This window comes from Ranitomeya imitator, chromosome 3, assembly GCF_032444005.1.
Source record: "Ranitomeya imitator isolate aRanImi1 chromosome 3, aRanImi1.pri, whole genome shotgun sequence".
NCBI classification, from domain to species: Eukaryota; Metazoa; Chordata; class Amphibia; order Anura; family Dendrobatidae; genus Ranitomeya; species Ranitomeya imitator.
This window is the reverse complement of record NC_091284.1, coordinates 61,562,540-61,587,119: the sequence shown is the minus strand read 5'-3', so window position 1 is coordinate 61,587,119 and position 24,580 is coordinate 61,562,540. Positions and strand designations below refer to the sequence as shown.

The 24,580-nt window shown below is 45.3% G+C and overlaps 1 protein-coding gene across 1 annotated transcript in view; it reads right to left on the bottom strand.

Moving 5' to 3' along the window:
* Positions 1–24,580, bottom strand: part of SAMSN1 (SAM domain, SH3 domain and nuclear localization signals 1) — a 59,536-nt gene that overhangs the window by 2,993 nt on the left and 31,963 nt on the right. The window contains exons 4-8 of the mRNA XM_069759731.1: positions 20,585–20,625; positions 18,198–18,284; positions 14,210–14,289; positions 3,058–3,120; positions 987–1,092 (exon numbers count right to left, since the gene is read on the bottom strand). Coding sequence (XP_069615832.1) covers positions 987–1,092; positions 3,058–3,120; positions 14,210–14,289; positions 18,198–18,284; positions 20,585–20,625 — 377 coding nt within the window. The remainder of the gene's footprint in view (positions 1–986; positions 1,093–3,057; positions 3,121–14,209; positions 14,290–18,197; positions 18,285–20,584; positions 20,626–24,580) is intronic.

Here is a 24,580-nt window from a genome sequence, read left to right as displayed (position 1 = left end):
AGAATCAAAATGTCAGGTCAGTTTTAGCATTTAGTGAACCTAGCAAAAAAGCCAAACAAAAAACAAGTGTGGGATTGCACTTTTTTTGCAATTTCACAGCACTTGGAATTTTTTTTCCCGTTTTCTAGTACATGACATGGTAAAACCAATGATGTCGTTCAAAAGTGCAACTTGTCCCGCAAAAAAACAAGCCCTCACGTGGCCATATTGACGGAAAAATAAAAAAAGTTATGGCTCTGGGAAGGAGGGGAGGGAAAAACGAGAACGCAAAAACGGAAAAGGGCCGCGGCGGGAAGGGGTTATAAGCACCAACCGCCATCTCCTATCTCAGTAATGGGAAAATCACTGAATGCAGATTTTACTCGAAAAGAAGAAAGGAGCAGATTTCTCTGATAAAATCTATCACAAAGTTATTTATTTTCATGTAGTGTTTCCTTGTACAAGTGTAGTTGTGCATTGCACCATCCATGCATCCATTTCTATATGTATAAAGATATCTGCAGCACCCCACCGCCGCCGTGTACACAGACCTGGTAACACATGCCGATACGTCTCCTGTCCCTCCTATAGGGCTAGTATTTTTATACTCTGCTTCCCCAGTAATGCTCCAATCACAGACTATATGGGTTCATTTCTATGCTATATACCAGGGGTGTCAAACTGCATTCCTCGAGGGCTGCAAACAGGTCATGTTTTCAGGATTTCCTTGTACTGCACAGGTGATAATTTAATCACCTACACAAATAATGAGTTGGTGATTAAATTATCACCTGTGCAGTACAAGGAAATCCTGAAAACATGACCTGTTTGCAGCCCTCGAGGAATGCAGTTTGACACCCCTGCTGTATACTAAGCCTAGAATACCCATACTTTTGGAATATGGACTAAAATCCTATGCTAAGAATGCGAGGGTAAACTGAAGACAGTACTCCCAGAAATAATGTATAGGTGCAGGTTAGATCTGTATATATGACATGAGATCTTACACTGTAGCAGAGAGTGTCTCACGTCATCATTGGCCTTTTTATTTCGGACTATCTTCTGCAATCTTTTTAATGTCCCCATCGACTCGGATTTGCTGTCATCCATCTCCTGTAAAAATATTAAAAAAAAAGCAAAAAAGAAAAACAAGCAACGTAAGGGCACTTTATATCTATGGACTATTTTGCACTCATTAAAGGGGACATCTCTATCTCAGATAAATATGGCATATTCGTAAGACTTAGGCAGGGGTCACACCACCGTATTTTCTCTCATCCGAGATAATCTGTCCGATTATGCTAAACACACTATGATCAGAGTGTGATCACAGTGTGCTCTGATTCCCACAAATGAGAAAATGGATACAAAAAAGTCTCCATCTCCTCCGTGAAAATCGGACTGCACTCAGATGTCATCTGAGTGCACCTATGTTGTGTACCCAAGGTTAAGAAAGAATGGGGAGGTTTTATGTACATTAGCATGACTCCCTCCATTGTGTACTATGTGCATTATGGAAACAGCCAGGCTAAATTCATACTCTGAATGCGGTGGCCTGCGGCAAGGGATCCGCACTCTTGTCAGACATTTATGTCATTCTACAACCCTTTGAACTTTCATAGAAACTAGATTGACCATAGATAAGGGACAACCTATATTTCAGGGTATGTTTACTTTTTTTTACTGTATAGTAAAGTGGAATACCTTTTTTTTCATACTTTATTTTTTTTACTATGAGAGTCAATGGCTGACATATGTCACCGAATGCCTATGCAGAGGCATTCATCGAGGCTTCTGTTGGATGTATAAACATGTAAAATGTCTAACATATACAAAAAAACTAATGTGAACAAGGCCTTCAATGTAAAACCTGTGATGTTAGCATCATTTTATCTGCAGTTTAGAGGGTTGTGTGACTTGACCACCCATCTGATGGTGCTGCAATATGCCTAATGACTACTTCGGCAAGCAATTAGCTGCCAATGTCAGATATGGCATGCAATAAGTCACAAAAATGAATCGTGGCACCATGGCAATGTTTCAACATATCCCAATGATTCTGAGATTATTTTTTCATGTCACATTCTACTTGGTAGAGGTACATCTAAATATAGGTTCCCTGGCATCCCTCTGCCCCGACGCGCATTTCACTCTGCTTCTATGGGAGCCGTGTCTAGGCAGGGGGCATGCCGGTTTAAATAGTCCAGCTGCCTAGACATGCTTCCGTAGAAGCAGAGCAAAACGCGCGTCGGGGCAGATGGCGGCCCGGGAACCTCCACCTAGCCACTATCTGGTATGTTATAACCCATACAATGACTGTTATTATGTCACTATAGTGATTGCTCACAGCCATATATTTAATAATGTATATTTGGGACAATTACTTTGCAAAAATTTGCATATATGTCTTATTTGGCAATACTTATTGCAAGTATTATATTGTTCCATTGGTATGAGGCTACAAGTTTGGTTGTTGAGCGCAGATATTGCATATTATGTACTTGGGGGTTATATGGCATCTGTGGGTTTGTTGTAGGAGATCCAAGGGTATTGCAGTCCCTCTTTTTTGGATCTAGCACCTTCTCTTTATGATGTTTTATTGATATATAAATAAAGAGATATTTTATTTTACTAAGTACCAGTGCTGGAGACCCTTAAATTGTCACTTAGGGGTTTCCGTTTTGTGAATAATCATACAGCCAGTGTCTGATACGTGCTGCCCGTGGACCTGTATCAGATGTAAGGGTCCCTTTAATAAATGACATTTACCATGTGTCTACATTACATCAACACTATTTTTTTAATGTCCTTTTACTTTGGTAGGATGTTAGAGGGGTGTTAGCATAACATTTTCATTTTTTCAAGACAATTTAAAAATCTTTTTTATATATATATTTTTTTAGACACCTATTGAGTTTTGAAGTGAGGATTTTGAGGGGCCTTTATATTGGACAATCCCTAAAATTAATCTAATTATAAAAACAACACCGGTCAAAATATCCAAAAACTGATTTCAGGCAGTTTGTGAACCCTTTTAGATTCTTCTTAATATTAATGTATCCCAGCATCTGTTCTCACCATCTCCGTGTTTGCAGCTGACCCTTGGTTCCGCGTTGGGTTCCATTGCTCGTGTGGAGGGATCTGTCAAATATTACGGATTAATTTCAGAGATGGTATCTAAATAAATCCTAAATTCTGTGCAAAATAATGTCTGAATATTAATAATACTGAATATTTTTTTTTGTAGAAATCACAGACCAATTCTCCCTGTGAGCGCATTCACACATCAGGTTCCATGTTTTGCGTCTTCGAAAACGGACGACTTTTTTTTCTAATGCGGCATCCGGTTTGATGCATTTTATCTCATCCGTTTTTTTTTTATCACTTATCAGTGGATCCAATGAGAATACAATAAAAAAAATTGTAATAAAATGTCTTCCATTTTCCATCCATTTTTATTTGATTCCTATAGTCTTTAACCCATTATCTACCAATGTCCTTTTTTTGGGACGCCTTATCCTTAGCTTCTAGCAACTAAGATTTTATCATTTATATAATTAGGTCCAATTTTTTTTGTGTTGTGTTTGTAAAATGAATGTTTTCAAAATAGGAAATCGTGTCGTTGTCATTTTTAATCGAATATTGGGACGCCCTTTTCTGAAAAATCCGTACTTGTAAAAAAATTTTTGGCAAGTAATGGGTTAATGGCCGGTTCTGATCCGCAAAAATGGAGGAAAGTACACAGATCCGTAAAAAAATAAGTAGTTCCATTAAAACTCCATGAATCTGTGTGCGCTCCATACTGAAAGTGAGAAAACTGATGAGTTAATGTGCTGTCGATATAAAAAGTCTACACACCCCTGTTAAAATACCAGTTTTTTTTGTCATGTAGAAAAAATCATGCCAAAAGGATCATTTCATAACTTTTTCCACCTTCAATGTCACTCAATCTGTAAAATTCAATTGAAAAATAACTGAATATTTTTTGGGTGAAAAAAGAAAAATAATTATATAAAATGACGTGGTTGCATAAATATTCACCCCCCCCCCCAAACTATCACGTTTCTAAAGTAACCTTTGAATTTCGGATGGCATTCAGTCTTTTTGGGTAGGAGTCTATCAGCACGGCACATCTAGAATTGCCAATCTTTGCCCACTCTTCCTTGCAGCGGTGCTCCAAATCTGGCAAATTGTGAGGGCATCTCCGGGGTACAGCGCCCCCATCAGGTCTCCTACAGATTTTCAATTGGATTCAGGTCTGAGCTCTTGCTGTGCCATTCCAACACTTTGATCCTCTTCTAATAAGGCCGTTCTTACTCTTAGTTTATTTGGGGGAATGCTTAGGGTTGTTGGCACACTAGAAGGTGAATTTTCGGTGGAATTTGGCGAGGGCAAAGAGTGGGGGACGGGTTATACCATGTCTGATAAATGCAGCAGCGGACCTCCTGAAGTGGGATAGAATATGGGAGGGAGACAACCAGCCGCTGCGCAGCTTCTCTGTGACATGTCAGGGAATGTAGAGGGAACCATGACTGTCTCAGACAAGCTGTGAAGAAGCAGTCATAGGTTACAGGTGAAATCGCACAAACTGTGGGAAGACGTTACAAGCCCGCGTACAAGACATCAGACTTGATCAGGGGGCTGGCTTGAATTCCAGGCAAGATACAAACCACGCCACTTGATCCATGACTGAGTGGAAGGAGGTATTATTAGGGGGCTGGCTTGAATTCCAGGCAAGATACAAACCACGCCACTCGATCCATGACTGAGTGGAAGGAGGTATTATTAGGGAGCTGGCTTGAATTCCAGGCAAGATACAAACCACGCCACTCGATCCATGACTGGGTGGAAGGAGGTATTATTAGGGGGCTGGCTTGAATTCCAGGCAAGATACAAACCACGCCACTTGATCCATGACTGAGTGGAAGGAGGTATTATTAGGGGGCTGGCTTGAATTCCAGGCAAGATACAAACCACGCCACTCGATCCATGACTGAGTGGAAGGAGGTATTATTAGGGAGCTAGCTTGAATTCCAGGCAAGATACAAACCACGCCACTCGATCCATGACTGGGTGGAAGGAGGTATTATTAGGGGGCTGGCTTGAATTCCAGGCAAGATACAAACCACGCCACTCGATCCATGACTGGGTGGAAGGAGGTATTATTAGGGGGCTGGCTTGAATTCCAGGCAAGATACAAACCACGCCACTCGATCCATGACTGGGTGGAAGGAGGTATTATTAGGGGGCTGACTTGAATTCCAGGCAAGATACAAACCACGCCACTCGATCCCTGACCGGGAGGAAGGAGGTATTATTAGGGGGCTGGCTTGAATTCCAGGCAAGATACAAACCACACCACTTGATCCATGACCGAGTGGAAGGAGGTATTATTAGGGGGCTGGCTTGAATTCCAGGCAAGATACAAACCACGCAACTTGATCCATGACTGGGTGGAAGGAGGTATTATTAGGGGGCTGGCTTGAATTCCAGGCAAGATACAAACCACGCCACTCGATCCATGACTGAGTGGAAGGAGGTATTATTAGGGGGCTGGCTTGAATTCCAGGCAAGATACAAACCACGCCACTCGATCCATGACTGGGTGGAAGGAGGTATTATTAGGGGGCTGGCTTGAATTCCAGGCAAGATACAAACCACGCCACTCGATCCATGACTGGGTGGAAGGAGGTATTATTAGGGGGCTGGCTTGAATTCCAGGCAAGATACAAACCACGCCACTCGATCCATGACTGGGTGGAAGGAGGTATTATTAGGGGGCTGGCTTGAATTCCAGGCAAGATACAAACCACGCCACTCGATCCCTGACTGAGAGGAAGGAGGTATTATTAGGGGGCTGGCTTGAATTCCAGGCAAGATACAAACCACACCACTTGATCCATGACCGAGTGGAAGGAGGTATTATTAGGGGGCTGGCTTGAATTCCAGGCAAGATACAAACCACACCACTTGATCCATGACCGAGTGGAAGGAGGTATTATTAGGGGGCTGGCTTGAATTCCAGGCAAGATACAAACCACGCCACTCGATCCATGACTGGGTGGAAGGAGGTATTATTAGGGGGCTGGCTTGAATTCCAGGCAAGATACAAACCACACCACTCGATCCATGACTGGGTGGAAGGAGGTATTATTAGGGGGCTGGCTTGAATTCCAGGCAAGATACAAACCACACCACTCGATCCATGACTGGGTGAAAGGAGGTATTATTAGGGGGCTGGCTTGAATTCCAGGCAAGATATAAACCACGCCACTTGATCCATGACTGAGTGGAAGGAGGTATTATTAGGGGGCTGGCTTGAATTCCAGGCAAGATACAAACCACACCACTGGATCCCTGACTGAGAGGAAGGAGGTATTATTAGGGGGCTGGCTTGAATTCCAGGCAAGATACAAACCACGCCACTCGATCCATGACTGGGTGGAAGGAGGTATTATTAGGGGGCTGGCTTGAATTCCAGGCAAGATACAAACCACACCACTCGATCCATGACTGAGTGGAAGGAGGTATTATTAGGGGGCTGGCTTGAATTCCATGAAAGATACAAACCACGCCACTCGATCCATGACTGAGTGGAAGGAGGTATTATTAGGGGGCTGGCTTGAATTCCAGGAAAGATACAAACCACGCCACTCGATCTATGACTGGGTGGAAGGAGGTATTATTAGGGGGCTGGCTTGAATTCCAGGCAAGATACAAACCACACCACTTGATCCATGACCGAGTGGAAGGAGGTATTATTAGGGGGCTGGCTTGAATTCCAGGCAAGATACAAACCACGCCACTCGATCCATGACTGGGTGGAAGGAGGTATTATTAGGGGGCTGGCTTGAATTCCAGGCAAGATACAAACCACACCACTCGATCCATGACTGGGTGAAAGGAGGTATTATTAGGGGGCTGGTTTGAATTCCAGGCAAGATATAAACCACGCCACTTGATCCATGACTGAGTGGAAGGAGGTATTATTAGGGGGCTGGCTTGAATTCCAGGCAAGATACAAACCACGCCACTCGATCCATGACTTGGAGGAAGGAGGTATTATTAGGGGGCTGGCTTGAATTCCAGGCAAGATACAAACCACACCACTGGATCCCTGACTGAGAGGAAGGAGGTATTATTAGGGGGCTGGCTTGAATTCCAGGCAAGATACAAACCACGCCACTCGATCCATGACTGGGTAGAAGGAGGTATTATTAGGGGGCTGGCTTGAATTCCAGGCAAGATACAAACCACACCACTCGATCTATGACTGAGTGGAAGGAGGTATTATTAGGGGGCTGGCTTGAATTCCAGGAAAGATACAAACCACACCACTCGATCCATGACTGAGTGAAAGGAGGTATTATTAGGGGGCTGGCTTGAATTCCAGGAAAGATACAAACCACGCCACTCGATCCATGACTGGGTGGAAGGAGGTATTATTAGGGGGCTGGCTTGAATTCCAGGCAAGATACAAACCACGCCACTCTATCCATGACTTGGAGGAAGGAGGTATTATTAGGGGGCTGGCTTGAATTCCAGGCAAGATACAAACCACACCACTGGATCCATGACTGAGAGGAAGGAGGTATTATTAGGGGGCTGGCTTGAATTCCAGGCAAGATACAAACCACGCCACTCGATCCATGACTGGGTGGAAGGAGGTATTATTAGGGGGCTGGCTTGAATTCCAGGCAAGATACAAACCACGCCACTCGATCCATGACTGAGTGGAAGGAGGTATTATTAGGGGGCTGGCTTGAATTCCAGGAAAGATACAAACCACACCACTCGATCCATGACTGAGTGGAAGGAGGTATTATTAGGGGGCTGGCTTGAATTCCAGGCAAGATACAAACCACACCACTCGATCCATGACTGAGTGGAAGGAGGTATTATTAGGGGGCTGGCTTGAATTCCAGGCAAGATACAAACCACGCCACTCGATCCATGACTGGGTGGAAGGAGGTATTATTAGGGGGCTGGCTTGAATTCCAGGCAAGATACAAACCACACCACTCGATCCATGACTGAGTGGAAGGAGGTATTATTAGGGGGCTAGCTTGAATTCCAGGAAAGATACAAACCACGCCACTCGATCCATGACTGAGTGGAAGGAGGTATTATTAGGGGGCTGGCTTGAATTCCAGGAAATATACAAACCACGCCACTCGATCTATGACTGGGTGGAAGGAGGTATTATTAGGGGGCTGGCTTGAATTCCAGGCAAGATACAAACCACACCACTTGATCCATGACCGAGTGGAAGGAGGTATTATTAGGGGGCTGGCTTGAATTCCAGGCAAGATACAAACCACGCCACTCGATCCATGACTGGGTGGAAGGAGGTATTATTAGGGGGCTGGCTTGAATTCCAGGCAAGATACAAACCACACCACTCGATCCATGACTGGGTGAAAGGAGGTATTATTAGGGGGCTGGCTTGAATTCCAGGCAAGATATAAACCACGCCACTTGATCCATGACTGAGTGGAAGGAGGTATTATTAGGGGGCTGGCTTGAATTCCAGGCAAGATACAAACCACGCCACTCGATCCATGACTTGGAGGAAGGAGGTATTATTAGGGGGCTGGCTTGAATTCCAGGCAAGATACAAACCACACCACTGGATCCCTGACTGAGAGGAAGGAGGTATTATTAGGGGGCTGGCTTGAATTCCAGGCAAGATACAAACCACGCCACTCGATCCATGACTGGGTGGAAGGAGGTATTATTAGGGGGCTGGCTTGAATTCCAGGCAAGATACAAACCACACCACTCGATCTATGACTGAGTGGAAGGAGGTATTATTAGGGGGCTGGCTTGATTTCCAGGAAAGATACAAACCACACCACTCGATCCATGACTGAGTGAAAGGAGGTATTATTAGGGGGCTGGCTTGAATTCCAGGAAAGATACAAACCACGCCACTCGATCCATGACTGGGTGGAAGGAGGTATTATTAGGGGGCTGGCTTGAATTCCAGGCAAGATACAAACCACGCCACTCGATCCATGACTTGGAGGAAGGAGGTATTATTAGGGGGCTGGCTTGAATTCCAGGCAAGATACAAACCACACCACTGGATCCCTGACTGAGAGGAAGGAGGTATTATTAGGGGGCTGGCTTGAATTCCAGGCAAGATACAAACCACGCCACTCGATCCATGACTGAGTGGAAGGAGGTATTATTAGGGGGCTGGCTTGAATTCCAGGAAAGATACAAACCACACCACTCGATCCATGACTGAGTGGAAGGAGGTATTATTAGGGGGCTGGCTTGAATTCCAGGCAAGATACAAACCACACCACTCGATCCATGACTGAGTGGAAGGAGGTATTATTAGGGGGCTGGCTTGAATTCCAGGAAAAATACAAACCACACCACTCGATCCATGACTGAGTGGAAGGAGGTATTATTAGGGGGCTGGCTTGAATTCCAGGCAAGATACAAACCACGCCACTCGATCCATGACTGAGTGGAAGGAGGTATTATTAGGGGGCTGGCTTGATTTAGAAGGCAGTAGCAAGCTTCGCTCCTTGACCTGGGACCCAGCATCCTAGAAGGGAGGATGAGCTCTCAGGAGCTGCATCTCCGTCACAGTATATAGTTCTACATATCACATAATGTGATCATTAAAACACTACTATGAATGTGAGCTTTATAGTATTTGAAGTAGCGTCGATGTGAACATATTATTTGTATCTCCCCGGAGTACCCCTCTTTCTAGTAAGATTACATTTAATCCGCTCTAATACAATGTTATACACATGAATAGATGAAAATACCCAAACGGGTGACTCTTGTTTATAGGCATTGCATCTCCAGTTTATAGATGTTATCTACAGCTTATAGCCATTTATCAACTTCATGCCTCTTATTATTGTTAATCTGAAACACCAGCACAAGACAGAAAAATAACGATAAAGATCGATAGATAACCAGGACTTCCGTTTCCATGTTCTATGGGACAAACAGAACATCACGATATGATTTTATTGTCATCTAATTAAAACCATTAAACTCTATATCAATCGCCTTTAATAAAGTAGTGGCTGCTAAAAAGCTATCGGTGATTGAAGCAGCGCTCCATATATTAATATTTATTGCCTAGCCATGTGACCTACACAGATATCCTGAGTCGATAAACTCCATTTCTACCCAGATGGATAAAAAAAGTGTAGGAGTCATCGTATTTAACTAATTCTTAAGAGTGGCCATCCTTGCTTGGAGGGAAAGTGGATGGGGGTCCTAAGTGGTGAGACCCAACATTTATCTCTGACGCACTTCAACACTATTTATAAGTCAATTCTACATAAACTTTTTCCTTTATTGAACAACATAATTAACATAATGTTTCCTTCATCGTTTACACCCTTAGGTCCACCCAAGTCTCCACGATAGCATTAGAGTATAAAAACATCATAATATCATACTTTATTCCACTCTTGGGGACTCAGTGCAACCAAGAAATGCATGGCTTAAATGAATGCCATATAGTTAACCAGGAATAAAAAAAATGAAAGCGCTTGTCTAGGACTTCTGCAGCGTCCCAGAGTCCTGGTCGTTGCAGTAATGTCGTTCTTCCACCAGGAGGGAGCGATGTTACGTCTGATGGCACCAAAGGAGTTCACCCTGCCAGGTATCACATCCACACACACACTTCACACGCAGGGGGAGCAAAAGGTTCTAACTATTAGGCCACTTCTCACATTTGGGTAAAACTGGGGGTTGGTTAGGAAGTGAGTACAGTTGCAGTTGGAGTTGGAGCCAGGAGGAGGAGAGGAAGAGAAGGAGACTGGGCTCGGCCCAGGGAATTCCTGTCAGGCAGACAGAGGAACAAGGAAGAACTTCAGCGGCTCAGTAGGAAGGACACGGAGCTGCGCCTGCAACCCATGCGGCAGCCTCCTAAGAAAGGACAAGAAAGGAAGTGTGCTGTAGTGAGTGAGCACAGAAGTCATAGCAACAGGAGTGAAACAACAGCGGGAGACCAGCTAGAAGCAGGCTGCCTCCATCTGAGTGCAGATCCGGTGGCCGGAACACCGAGGGAGTGATAGACTCTACGCTTTACTTCAGAGACCGGCAGGGCAGTCAATTCCAAGTTGGCTGTCCAACCTAAGAGCCTAAGCAGACAAGGTGGCAACGCGGAAGAGGGGCATCTCTAGGGTCCCTATAAAATAGCCTCAGGCCACCACCGTCATACGGGTTATGTCCTATCCATCTGGGGGACAGAGAGAGAGAAGTAACAACAGTGAGGACCTAATAGTAGCTACTGCAAGTAGGGACCTACTACGTTACTGTGCGCAAGGGGAAGGCTACTGATTTCCACCTGGATGAGGGGACTCTGGAATTGCCATCAGACCGGCCGGACTCTGCCTACCCTGTCATCCGGCACCCTGGACTGTGGATGCTGAAGCCTTCAGTAAAGGTAAAGAGACTGCACCCACTGTGTCCTCGTTATTCACCGCGCTTTACATCATCCACCATCACCATCTACACTCTGGGAAGCCCTGGGGATATACTTCACCTGTGGGAAGGTATACCATCTAGCTGCCATTCCATCACCCCAGCGGACCCCTAAGCAGCGTCGGTCATCCTGACCGAACACCACAGGTGGCGTCACGAACACTACCATTATCTACAAACTCTGCCTTTTATTGGGCGCCCCTCATAGGGCCACGGTCTGGGTCGGACCACCGTGACATCCTCGCTGAGGGAACAGAAGGACCCGGTACCGAGTACCCCATTGCCCTTACGTGGGGTCGATCCAATTACACACCCAGAACTGCCACCGAACATCTGTTTTAAGCTCACAATGCAAGCAAAAATGCAAGGTATACAGCATGGCTTTGTACACTCTGTACACTGTGTTGCTGTCATTATTGGGTACCACAGCTCAGGTCCCACGTACTTCAGTAAGAGCTGAGCTACAGCACCCAAGAATGGCTGCTGTGTAGTGTCGGGAGCTGTGCTGTTCCAGCTCTGTACACTGTGTACATCCGTCCACCATGGCAACTGCAAAATGCTGATCAGTGGCGGTGCAAGATGTCAGTTATCTACTGATTGAAAAGCGATCTAATCTGAACTGGTGCATAACCAAAAAAGACTTACATAGCAAATAGATCAATGGCTGCACTAATGTTACTGTACTAAAGCAAGGGAATGTGCGATACATGAAATGTGAATAGCATAATGGCTTGTGAAATCTATGAAAAAACACATGAGATGCTTAGCACAAAATTTGGCCAAAAAATGTGAGCCCATCCACCAAACGTCAAGGTAATCTCATGGATCGAATGGGTCCCTGACCTGTCTACCTAGTGTGAACACTTACCTATGGCTAATAACATGGTAAAACCTGCATTAATAGGAAGGTCGGAACCAACTGTGTTTGGATGTAATTAAAATCACAGCATGGTGAAGGGCGGGGCGTTCAAGTCAGAAAAAATAGTACAGTTGAGTGCAGCCATTGATCTATTTGCTATGTAAGCCTTTTTTGGTTTTGCATCAGCTCAGACTAGATTGCTGTTCAGTCAGTTTTCCTATATTTACTATGTACTATTTTTTCTGACTTGAACGCCCTTCACCATGCTGTGATTTTAATTACATCCAAACACAGTTGGTTCCGACCTTCCTATAAATGCAGGCTTTACCATGTTATTAGCCAGAGGTAAGTGTTCACACTAGGCAGTCAGGTCAGGGACCCATCCGATCCATGAGATTACCTTGACGATGGTGGATGGGCTCACATTTTTTGGCCAAATTTTGTGCTAAGCATCTCATGTGTTTTTTCATAGATTTCACAAGCCATTATGCTATTCACATTTCATGTATCGCACATTCCCTTGCTTTAGTACAGTTGAGCGCAGCCATTGCTCTATTTGCTAGTTATCTACCGATATCATATTGATGACCTATACTAATGATAGGTCATCAGTATATAAGATCTGGTCAACTGAAAAATCCCCCCAGCTTCCTCCAAGCCACCATTTTCTCATTCACTGTTCATGTCCTGTATTAGCAAAATCCAAATGTCCAGTGCAGCCAGTCACTGCCTTCAGCTGTCATGTTAGCATGTTCAGCACAAAACCACTGAGGGCAGTAATTGGATGAAGTAGTCGCATGGATGTACAGCACATCATTACGATAGGAAAATCAATAAAGACCAGTGGGCTCCGCCAGAGTGGCATGGCTGGAACAGCACAGGATTTAGCAGGTGAGCCACGGTTTTTGATTTGCTTGTAAAGCATATTGTTTTCAAATTCTATGTAATCCTTTAAGTTGAGGAGTTAAAGAGGTTGTCTACCATGTATCCACAATTTTCTCTTTTAACTAATTAATTACTTTACTATGTACATTTATCTAGTTATGTTTCCTCGATCTTGCTGTGCAGATAGCGATCACATGATGCCATATGGCGGTTTCCATTTTCTTTTTGCAGCATCTGTTGGAATGCCACAGTGAGGTCGCTGGACAGGTTTGTCAATGAGGTGTGCCTGTGTGGTCTTCTTCAGGCCTCCTGAGATAACCTCTAGAGTGATGTCACTATGTCGGAGGCTGGAGGCTAGAAGGAAATCCTAAATGTATTTAGAAAAGTGTTTCCCTTTGCCTAAGTTAGTTAAGAGGGTGGACATGTGGTGGACAACCCCTTTTGAAATAGATTCCGGATGGTAAAGTTTAACTGGGTAGTCTCCAGAGGAATTGTCATAAATGTCTCTCATGAAATGATCCCATTGAGATTTGAGGCTTCTTAATGAACTATTACCATCGCATGCTAAAAAGAGTTATCTAGATTTGGGATGAAAGCCTGCAGACATTCTATTTGTCTTCAGACTTTTGAATCCTCACCACTCACAGTCAAGATTTTCCAATTCGGCATCGAGAGCGAGTAGTCGCTTTGCATGCATGCAGTCACGTACCGACTAGATGTGCTTGACCTCATTCATTTCATTTGTGTTGAGCAAGGCACGTCTGGTTGGAATGTGGCCGCACTTTGGCGCTCACATGGCCATCTGGTCTCACCGCCTGAACCAAAGAGAACTGACAGCTTGCAGTGGCAGCAGACTTTTATCCCAAATCTGGACAACCCCTTTTAAAGACAAATCTCCAAATTTCCCATACAACCTCAAGGAAAAACAAAAACCAATGTACTGTTCATACGATGGACTGCTTTTTTCTGACCACTGTTCCATATAACTGTATATTATTATTAGGAAGTTTAATTTACCTGGCAAAGATTTTCTTCAGCTTTCCTCCTGGTAAGTAAAGTATTTCTGTCTCCCATCATAAATTCTTCTTCACTGAGATCTACGAAATATACACAGAGTAAAGTTTACTTCCTAAATGTTTTTACAGCTTAAAGCCTCCACCTTGAGACTGAAAAATGACTTGCTCTACCTGGCGTCCTCCATTTGCCACACCCTGCCTACTTCGCTCAGGTTGTGGTGTTAGCCTCCATCTCCTTTTGGGATGGCATGGGGAGAGCAGGGCTAAGGCTGGGTTCATATTGCGTTGAACCCGCCCGTTGGACGGACTACGTTACACCGCGGCATAACGCGGTGTAACGTAGTCCCTTAATGCCGCCATTGAATCCAATGTCGGATGCATCGCTAGCACAAGCCCACCATGGGCGTGCGCTAGCGATGTGCAGTCATTGAGTGACGGACCCCGAGACGCGGGCTGCAGCGTTTCCGAGTGCGTCACCGCTAGGGCAGATAGAGCTAGCAGATGCTCTATCTGCGCTAGCGTGCTTCCATACCGGCACTTGCGTTTACAGCAGCCCGTTACCGTATGTGTTGAACGGGCTGCTGTAAACGCAATGTGAACCCAGCCTAAGTCTAAAGCTCGTCTGCCTGCCTTTCCTATCCTACTGCCAGGACAGGAATGGCAGAGAAGGCAAGGTCTACACTCACTATTGAACTCCCCATACTACTGTAGTGGCCATCCCGAAAGCAGAGGGAGCGGAACGCTGATCTGAGTAATGGAAGCAGCGGGAAGTAACTGGAGGGTGCCATGTGTGGTGACTAAAAATGAAAAATGTTCAGTCCTGTTTCAGTCCCAGGGTGAAGGGACGCTTCAATTATCACATATCACAGGCTGGAGCAGCACTGATATTTTGTACATCACGACTGCTGCTGGTTTATTGGGCTCCAATATTGACTTACCGGAGATAGATCAGATTGCACCCGCTACACTGACGAATGCCTTCCTGTCTTTATATTACGTTGTTCATATTATCGATTGTGACCCAACTGCAGCCCCAAGAGTCCAGTATAAGGCAATCCCATTTGGAAACTGATTTTGGAGCCAGTCCCCAGAATCTTGGGTCTATTTCTTAGAGGATGATACTTTTGATAATGTGTGCCATAGTTTTAAAATTATTTTTTTTTGTCTCTGTGCGATAAATTGGCACATATGCACAGAGAGTTTTTTGCCACTTTTTGTTTTTTTGCGCCTTTCAATAAACTGGACAATCTTCAACTTAAAAAAGAATACAATTAAAAAGATTTTGCACTCCACTCGGTTACAAGAGTACAGTTGCACAAACTAGGTGGCAAACGATGAATTAGATGTAGGACAACCCAACCCAAGGTCATAATGCTGAAGAAAAGCCTGAAGAAACTGAGTAAAATTAACCTTAAAAGGTCACAAATTAAATAAGGAATAAAGTACAAATAAAAAAAGTCGCTATTAAAATTATTTTTTCTGCAGAATCAAAAGAGCGAAAGCAATGATGTATCTGCCCCCCTAGATTACAATACAGTATGCACAAACATGTTCTGTATGGACGGGTGGTGTACCACAGAACCGTTTACCTGAAGGGCCCATGGGACTTAAGTTTGAGCTTGGCATTACATGAGTAATGTATACAAATATACGGGAACTAAAAATATAGGTGGATGATGAGTCTTTGGGGGATCATATGGAAGTATATATGGAGACATATGTCATCACACTCAGTGGCGTAGGAAGGGGGGTGCGGGGGGGGGGCGGTCTGCCCCGGGCGGCACAATGCGGGGGGCGGCCGGCGCTGCAGGAGAAGAAAAAAAAAAAAAAGACGCCCCTTTAAATCTTCGGGTGGCACTGTCCGCCGCCACGACCAGGGCCAGCTCCCCCCACCCCCTCCCCTGCCCCCGCCCCCCGCTCTAATACTCACCTCTCCTGGTTCCTGCGGCTTCAGCGTCCTCTGACTCTGCGACGTCTCAGAGCAGAGGGCGCGATGACGTCACTACTGTGCGCGCCGCTCAGCCTCTCTGTCCTGAGCGTCGCAGAGATGGAGAGACGCTGACTGCACCGCACCGGACCTGCGCTAGGAACGGGAGAGGTGAGGATTTTACTTTTTTTTTTTCTTTATGTCTGACTGTCTGGGGGCAATGCTGGACACACTGGGGCAATACTGGAGACCATGGGGCAGATTGCTGGACACACTGGGGCAATACTGGAGACCATGGGGCAGAATGCTGGACACACTGGGGCAATACTGGAGACCATGGGGCAGAATGCTGGACACACTGGGGCAATACAGGAGACCATGGGGCAGAATGCTGGACACACTGGGGCAATACAGGAGACCATGGGGCAGATTGCTGGACACACTGGGGCAATACAGGAGACTATGGGGCAGATTGCTGGACACACTGGGGCAATACTGGAGACCATGGGGCAGAATGCTGGACACACTGGGGCAATACAGGAGACCATGTGGCAAAATGCTGGACACACTGGGGCATTACTGGAGACCATGGGGCAGAATGCTGGACACACTGGGGCAATACTGGAGACCATGGGGCAGAATGCTGGACACACTGGGGCAATACTGGAGACTATGGGGCAGATTGCTGAACACACTGAATACTGGAGACCATGGGGCAGAATGCTGGACACACTGGGGTAATACTGGAGACCATGGGGCAGAATGCTGGACACACTGGGGCAATACAGGAGACCATGGGGCAGAATGCTGGACACACTGGGGCAATACAGGAGACCATGGGGCAGAATGCTGGACACACTGGGGCAATACAGGAGACCATGGGGCAGATTGCTGGACACACTGGGGGCAGTGCTGGACATACTGGGGCAGATTGCTGGACACACTGGGGGTAATATGCTGGACACACTGGGGCAGATTGCTGGACAACATGGGGGTAATATGCTGGACACACTGGGGCAGATTGCTGGACAACATGGGGGTAATATGCTGGACACACTGGGGGCAGGACTTGAGGCATGGGCAGAATGTAGATACGGGGCATGATTGGAGACACGGGGCAGGATTGGATCATGGGGCAGGATGGATACGATGGAGGCTGGTGGGGCAGGATGGGGAGATCATATGGGGTAGAATGGATACTCATGAGGGCAGGATGCGAGAACATATGGCTGGAGCCAGGAATGAGACACACGGGGCCAGGATGTGGAATATTATTACCATAGGGGATAATTAAGGGATATTATTACTGCAGTGATGTATTTATTTTATTTTTTGAGTATACTGTTTTAAATGGGGGGGCGGTCCTGTTACTGTGCAGAGTGACACTATATCACCTTTTTTTCTTCATGTGATGTAATGTAGAAGTTGTGAAAAATTAAGTAATGTGTTCTGCAAGCGGAGCTCGAGATAACTGTGTTATTTCCTGCAGAAACGAGTCCTGGCTGGAAGGAATGATGGCGGTCTGTGCTGGATGAAAGATGAAGGACTTCACCTAGAGACGTCACTGGTGAGTCAGTGTTACCTATACACTGACACTATACACTGTATACTATATAGAGCTCCTGTGTATAATGTCACCAGTGATCTCTGTATTACCTCTACACAGACACTGCATACTAAGTACAGATCTCCTGTGAATACTGGCACTTATGGTGATAGTATTGTGGTTTTTTTTTTTTTATTACTGATCAGTATTGTAGTATTCAGTCACTATGTGGTGGTAATATGTGGTCTGGAAATGGTGTTGTGGTATTTGTCCCTTGTATGTAGTATTATTCGGTCACTATGTGGCCTGGTCATGGTGTGGTGGTATTAAGTCACAGGTGTGGCATGTGGGGGTGACACCATTAGGCCCAGTTTAAGTTCTACAAAACAGGAAAACCATTTTTGGTAACCTTTGTGTGTATTGAGCCGGGGAGGGGGGGGGGGCGCCAAACTCGGGAACAGCCCCGGGCGGCAAAAGCTCTAGCTACGCCTCTGATCACACTTATGAACATATTACCTTCAATGGGACCGTGCCTTCTGAGGTAGGAATCATGGTCAGGTCTCCTGGAGGTAAGGTAATGTGCTGTTACTCCAACTCTCCTGTCTGGCATCAAAGAGGCGAAAGTTACAATCACTACATCAGTCAAATGTATTTTCAGAGATTCACTTTCCGATTCTTCCTGTGTAATGTGCAGGGCTTTTGACAGATTTCCAGCGTGAGGGAACATACAATTGCATTGCATTACTTCCGGGCCATAGAATGTAATGGAGTATGCCGGCACATGCGCAATACTGATTTTATGCTTTGCCCACAATATGGCAAAGCATACTGCGCATGCGCGAGAGGACATTTGAATGCGCACATGCGGTAACTCTACGTGAACACAGGAATTACCTGAAAGAAATGCGTAGAGCTAGCCAGGAGGGGGAGAGAGATGGACAGTAAGCCCTGCCCAAAGGACCGGACCGAGCATACACCGCGGGAGGATTATAAACGGTATTTGTGGATCATAGGTGGGGAGTCGAGGGGTATCAAAAGTACTGGTATAATGCATAGGTGACAATAAATTGAATGATATTTTTACATGATATCCCCAAAAAGTGGTGACAGATTCCCTTTAATGACCAAATACTTATTTTCCATCATAATTTGCAAAATAAATCTTGCCAATTCAGACGAGGTGATTTTCTGCATTTTTACTCTCAGGCTATGTGCACACGTTCAGGTTTTTCATGTTTTTTTCGCAGTAAAAATGCTATAAAAACTCATTAAAAATGCATATATTATGCATCCAATCATTTAGAATGCATTCTGCATGTTTTTTGCACATGATGCGTTTTTTTTCCGCAAAAAAAAAGCATCGTGGTAAAAAAAAGCAGCATGTTCATTAATTTTGCAGATTTTCTGCGTTTTTCCCGCCATTCTATGCATTTGGGAAAAAACGCACAAAAAACTCACCAAAAACGCGTCAAAAACGCATGAAAAAAACGCATGCGGATTTCTGGCAGAAATGTCCGGTTTTTGTCAGGAAAATTTCTGCAAGAAATCCTGACGTGTGCACATAGGCTCATAGTTGTGGTCTACCTATGATGTCAATTACAGGCCTCTCTCATCTTTTTAAGTGGGAGAACTTGCACAATTGTACCCTGACTAAATACTTTTTTCCTCACTGTAGTTAATGCGCAAGTTTTTAGCAATGTCCTGGATAGCCCATTTAAGGCTGCACTTCTCAGTAAAGATACAATAGATGAAGGATGGTTCAGCTGTCAGCTAACTCCCCCAACTCCTCCATACACATGAGCCAGACTCCTCTGGTGGTGGCTTATCTCCACATAATACAAAAGGATCTGCTGTCCAAAACCAGATATACTGGATCCTTATCTACCCTGACATCTTTCATGAGAAAGTCAGGAGCCCCCCCTTGCACTTTAGATTGTCAGCTGAGCCTGAAAATATTGGTGGTTTTAGCCAACTTTAGTGTACGGGAATTTTAATCTAATATTGTAAGGGTACCGTCACACTATAACATTTAGATCGCTACGACGGTACGATTCGTGACGTTCCAGCGATATCGTTACGATATCGCTGTGTCTGACACGCAGCAGCGATCAGGGATCCTGCTGAGAATCGTACGTCGTAGCAGATCGTATGGAACTTTCTTTCATCGCTGGATCTCCCGCTGTCATCGCTAGATCGGTGTGTGTGACACCGATCTAGCGATCTAGCGATGCGATCCAGCGATGCGTTCGCTTGTAACCAGGGTAAACATCGGGTAACTAAGCGCAGGACCGCGCTTAGTTACCCGATGTTTACCCTGGTTACAAGGGTTAAACAAAAAAAAACCAAACAGCACATACTTACATCTGGTGTCCGTCACGTCCCTTGCCGTTTCTGCTTCCCGCACTCAGTGACTGCCGGCCGTAAAGTGAAAGCAGAGCACAGCGGCTGTGCTTTCACTTTCACTTTACAGCCGGCAGTCACAGTGCGGGAAGCAGACGGCAAGGGACGTGACGGACACCAGATGTAAGTATGTGCTGTTTGGTTTTTTTTTGTTTAACCCTTGTAACCAGGGTAAACATCGGGTAACTAAGCGCGGCCCTGCGCTTAGTTACCCGATGTTTACCCTGGTTACCCGGGGACCTCGGCATCGTTGGTCGCTGGAGAGCTGTCTGTGTGACAGCTCCCCAGCGACCACACTACGATTTACCTACGATCACGGCCAGGTCATATCGCTGGTCGTGATTGTAGGTAAATCGTATAGTGTGACGGTACCCTTAGAGGTCAAACCAGCATTGTTAGCTTAATCAATCTTGTATGTAATTCCTTGTACGTTGTAATAAGAGTTCATCTTGTGCACAGCAATCAACCCTTACACTAGAATGTAATGAAATATTAACACTTACCGAATGCTTCATTTTCTGAAATGGATTTCTGCATGAGAGACCTGAATAAAGAGAATATCAATTAACATTGATAGCTATGATCTATGGTCAAAGTTACATAAGGTGCAGTATAGGACATGACACTGAGCTAAGATAAGGCAGGACAGTAGGAAGATGATTTTTTAGGCATTGGGCCTGTAGGGGGTCAGTCCTTGCCAAGAGCTGAATTACACTGTGACTAAGGGTCCCGTCACACAGTGGCATTTTGATCGCTACGACGGCACGATCCGTGACGCTCCAGCATCGTAACAATATCGCTCCAGCGTCGTAGACTGCTGTCACACTTTGCAATGTACGACGCTGGAGCGATAATTTCATGACGTATGTGCGATGTAGAAGTCGTTGGTTACTATGCGCACATCGTATACAATATCGTGCACACCTTTCTTACACCATGCGATCATGCCGCCACAGCGGGACACTAGACGACGAAAGAAAGTTTCAAACGATCTGCTACGACGTACGATTCTCAGCGGGGTCCCTGATCGCAGGAGCGTGTCAGACACAGCGAGATCGCTGGAACGTCACGGATATATCGCTGGAACGTCACAAATCGTGCCGTCGTAGCGATCAAAATGCCACTATGTGGCCGTAAAGTGAAAGTGAAAGCACGTCACCGCTGTGCTCTGCTTTCATTTTACGGCCGGCAGTCACAGTGCGGGAAGCAGACTGCAAGGGACCTGACGGACACCAGAATGTAAGTATTTGCTGTTTGGTTTTTTTTAGTTTTACGCTTGTAACCAGGGTAAACATTGGGTTACTAAGCGCGGCCCTGCGCTTAGTTACCCGATGTTTACCCTGGTTACAAGCGAACGCATCGCTGGATCGCATCGCTAGATCGCTAGATCGGTGTCACACACACCGATCTAGCGATGACAGCGGGAGATCCAGCGATGAAAGAAAGTTCCATACGATCTGCTATGACGTACGATTCTCAGCAGGATCCCTGATCGCTGCTGCGTGTCAGACACAGCGATATCGTAACGATATCGCTGGAACGTCACGAATCGTACCGTCGTAGCGATCTAAATGGTATAGTGTGACGGTACCCTTAGACCGCATTCAGACACCCATTTTTTTGCATGTGAGAAAACAAGAACCATTTTTTAACTGGAGTGCTGGATCTAATTTTCCTCCATCTTTGGTCTTTTATGTTTAATTTTTAATATCAGTATGACATTGTACAGAAAAAAATTCTAAGCTTCTCTGATTTATTAGAGTAGATAGTAAAAAATGGACAGAGGTCGGATGACACACAGAACGCATCCTAGTGTTACCTGCTTGTTTGACAACCCATTCACATACGGAGCAAAAACAGATGCAAAATGTAAACCATCACATACGGAGCAAAAACAGATGCAAAATGTAAACCAAAGTTTTTGTTGTTGGAAGGATGTGTCTTTAAAAATCAACCAGACAAAAAAAACATCCATTATGGTATATTTCCCATATATTTAGATGTTTAAAAAAATGGACGCAGTTGCTCTTTGTTTTTGTTTTTTGGCTGAACAATAAAGTTGTGCAAACTATTGCGGTTTTAGACATTTCCTTTCCTCATATGAACAGGTCCTGTACTGGATCATTTTATTTTTGTTTTTGTCATTCAAAAGCAGATCCAAAAATAAAAATGCCAAATAGACATGTGAATATTGCCTTATTCCCTGTTGAAAAAAACATCATGATTGACCGAAATAAGACCTAGCCATACACGTAACTGTTATGTCTGCTAATGAAAGGTGTTATGAAGGCAATCCAGAGACACAGTGTGCCTAGCGATCAGAGCGCACACAGTGATCTGACAAATACCCAAAAACAAAAGAACGAGCTCTGAGACGTGGAAACTCTGTAGACTGCACACCTGATCCTATCCTAAACACAACTAAAAGCGGCTGTGGATTGCGCCTAACAACTACCTATGCAACTCGGCACAGCCTAAGAAACTAGCTAGCCTGAAGATAGAAAAATAGGCCTGACTTGCCCCAGAGAAATACCCCAAAGGAAAAGGCAGCCCCCCACATATAATGACTGTGAGTAAGATGAAAAGACAAAACGTAGGGATGAAATAGATTCAGCAAAGTGGGGCCCGATAATCTTAGACAGAGCGAGGACAGTAAAGCGAACTTTGCAGTCTACAAAAAACCCTAAAGCAAAAACCACGCAAAGGGGGCAAAAAAGACCCACCGTGCCGAACTAACGGCACGGCGGTACACCCTTTGCGTCTCAGAGCTTCCAGCAAAACAAAAGACAAGCTGGACAGAAAAAAAGCAACAAAATAGCAAAAAAGCACTTAGCTATACAGAGCAGCAGGTCACAGGAACAATCAGGAGAAGCTCAGATCCAACACTGGAACATTGACAAGGAGCCAGGATAGCAGCATCAGGCGGAGTTAAGTAACGAAGCAGTTAACGAGCTCACCAGAACACCTGAGGGAGGAAGCTCAGAAGCTGCAGTACCACTTGTGACCACAGGAGTGAATTCAGCCACAGAATTCACAACAGTACCCCCCCCCTTGAGGAGGGGTCACCGAACCCTCACCAGAGCCCCCAGGCCGACCAGGATGAGCCGCATGAAAGGCACGAACAAGATCGGGAGCATGAACATCAGAGGCAAAAACCCAGGAATTATCTTCCTGAGCATAACCCTTCCATTTAACCAGATACTGGAGTTTCCGTCTAGAAACACGAGAATCCAAAATCTTTTCCACAATATACTCCAATTCCCCCTCCACCAAAACCGGGGCAGGAGGTTCAACAGATGGAACCATAGGTGCCACGTATCTCCGCAACAACGACCTATGGAATACATTATGTATGGAAAAGGAGTCTGGGAGGGTCAAACGAAAAGACACAGGATTGAGAACCTCAGAAATCCTATACGGACCAATAAAACGAGGTTTAAATTTAGGAGAGGAAACCTTCATAGCAATATGACGAGAAGATAACCAAACCAGATCCCCAACACGAAGTCGGGGACCCACACGGCGTCTGCGATTAGCGAAAAGTTGAGCCTTCTCCTGGGACAAGGTCAAATTGTCCACTACCTGAGTCCAGATCTGCTGCAACCTGTCCACCACAGAATCCACACCAGGACAGTCCGAAGACTCAACCTGTCCTGAAGAGAAACGAGGATGGAACCCAGAATTGCAAAAAAAAGGAGAAACCAAGGTAGCCGAGCTGGCCCGATTATTAAGGGCGAACTCAGCCAACGGCAAAAAGGACACCCAATCATCCTGGTCAGCAGAAACAAAACATCTCAGATATGTTTCCAAGGTCTGATTGGTTCGTTCGGTCTGGCCATTAGTCTGAGGATGGAAAGCGGAGGAAAAGGACAGGTCAATGCCCATCCTACCACAAAAGGCTCGCCAAAACCTTGAAACAAACTGGGAACCTCTGTCAGAAACAATATTCTCAGGAATGCCATGCAACCGAACCACATGCTGAAAGAACAAAGGTACCAAATCAGAGGAGGAAGGCAATTTAGCCAAGGGCACCAGATGGACCATTTTAGAAAAGCGATCACAGACCACCCAAATGACTGACATCTTTTGAGAAACGGGAAGGTCAGAAATGAAATCCATCGAAATATGTGTCCAAGGCCTCTTTGGGACCGGCAAGGGCAAAAGCAACCCACTGGCACGAGAACAGCAGGGCTTAGCCCTAGCACAAATCCCACAGGACTGCACAAAAGTACGTACATCCCGTGACAGAGATGGCCACCAGAAGGATCTAGCCACTAACTCTCTGGTACCAAAGATTCCAGGATGACCAGCCAACACAGAACAATGAAGTTCAGAGATAAGTTTATTAGTCCACCTATCAAGGACGAACAGTTTCTCCGCTGGACAACGATCAGGTTTATTCGCCTGAAATTTTTGCAGCACCCGCCGCAAATCAGGGGAGATGGCAGACACAATGACTCCTTCCTTGAGGATACCCGCTGGCTCAGATAAACCCGGAG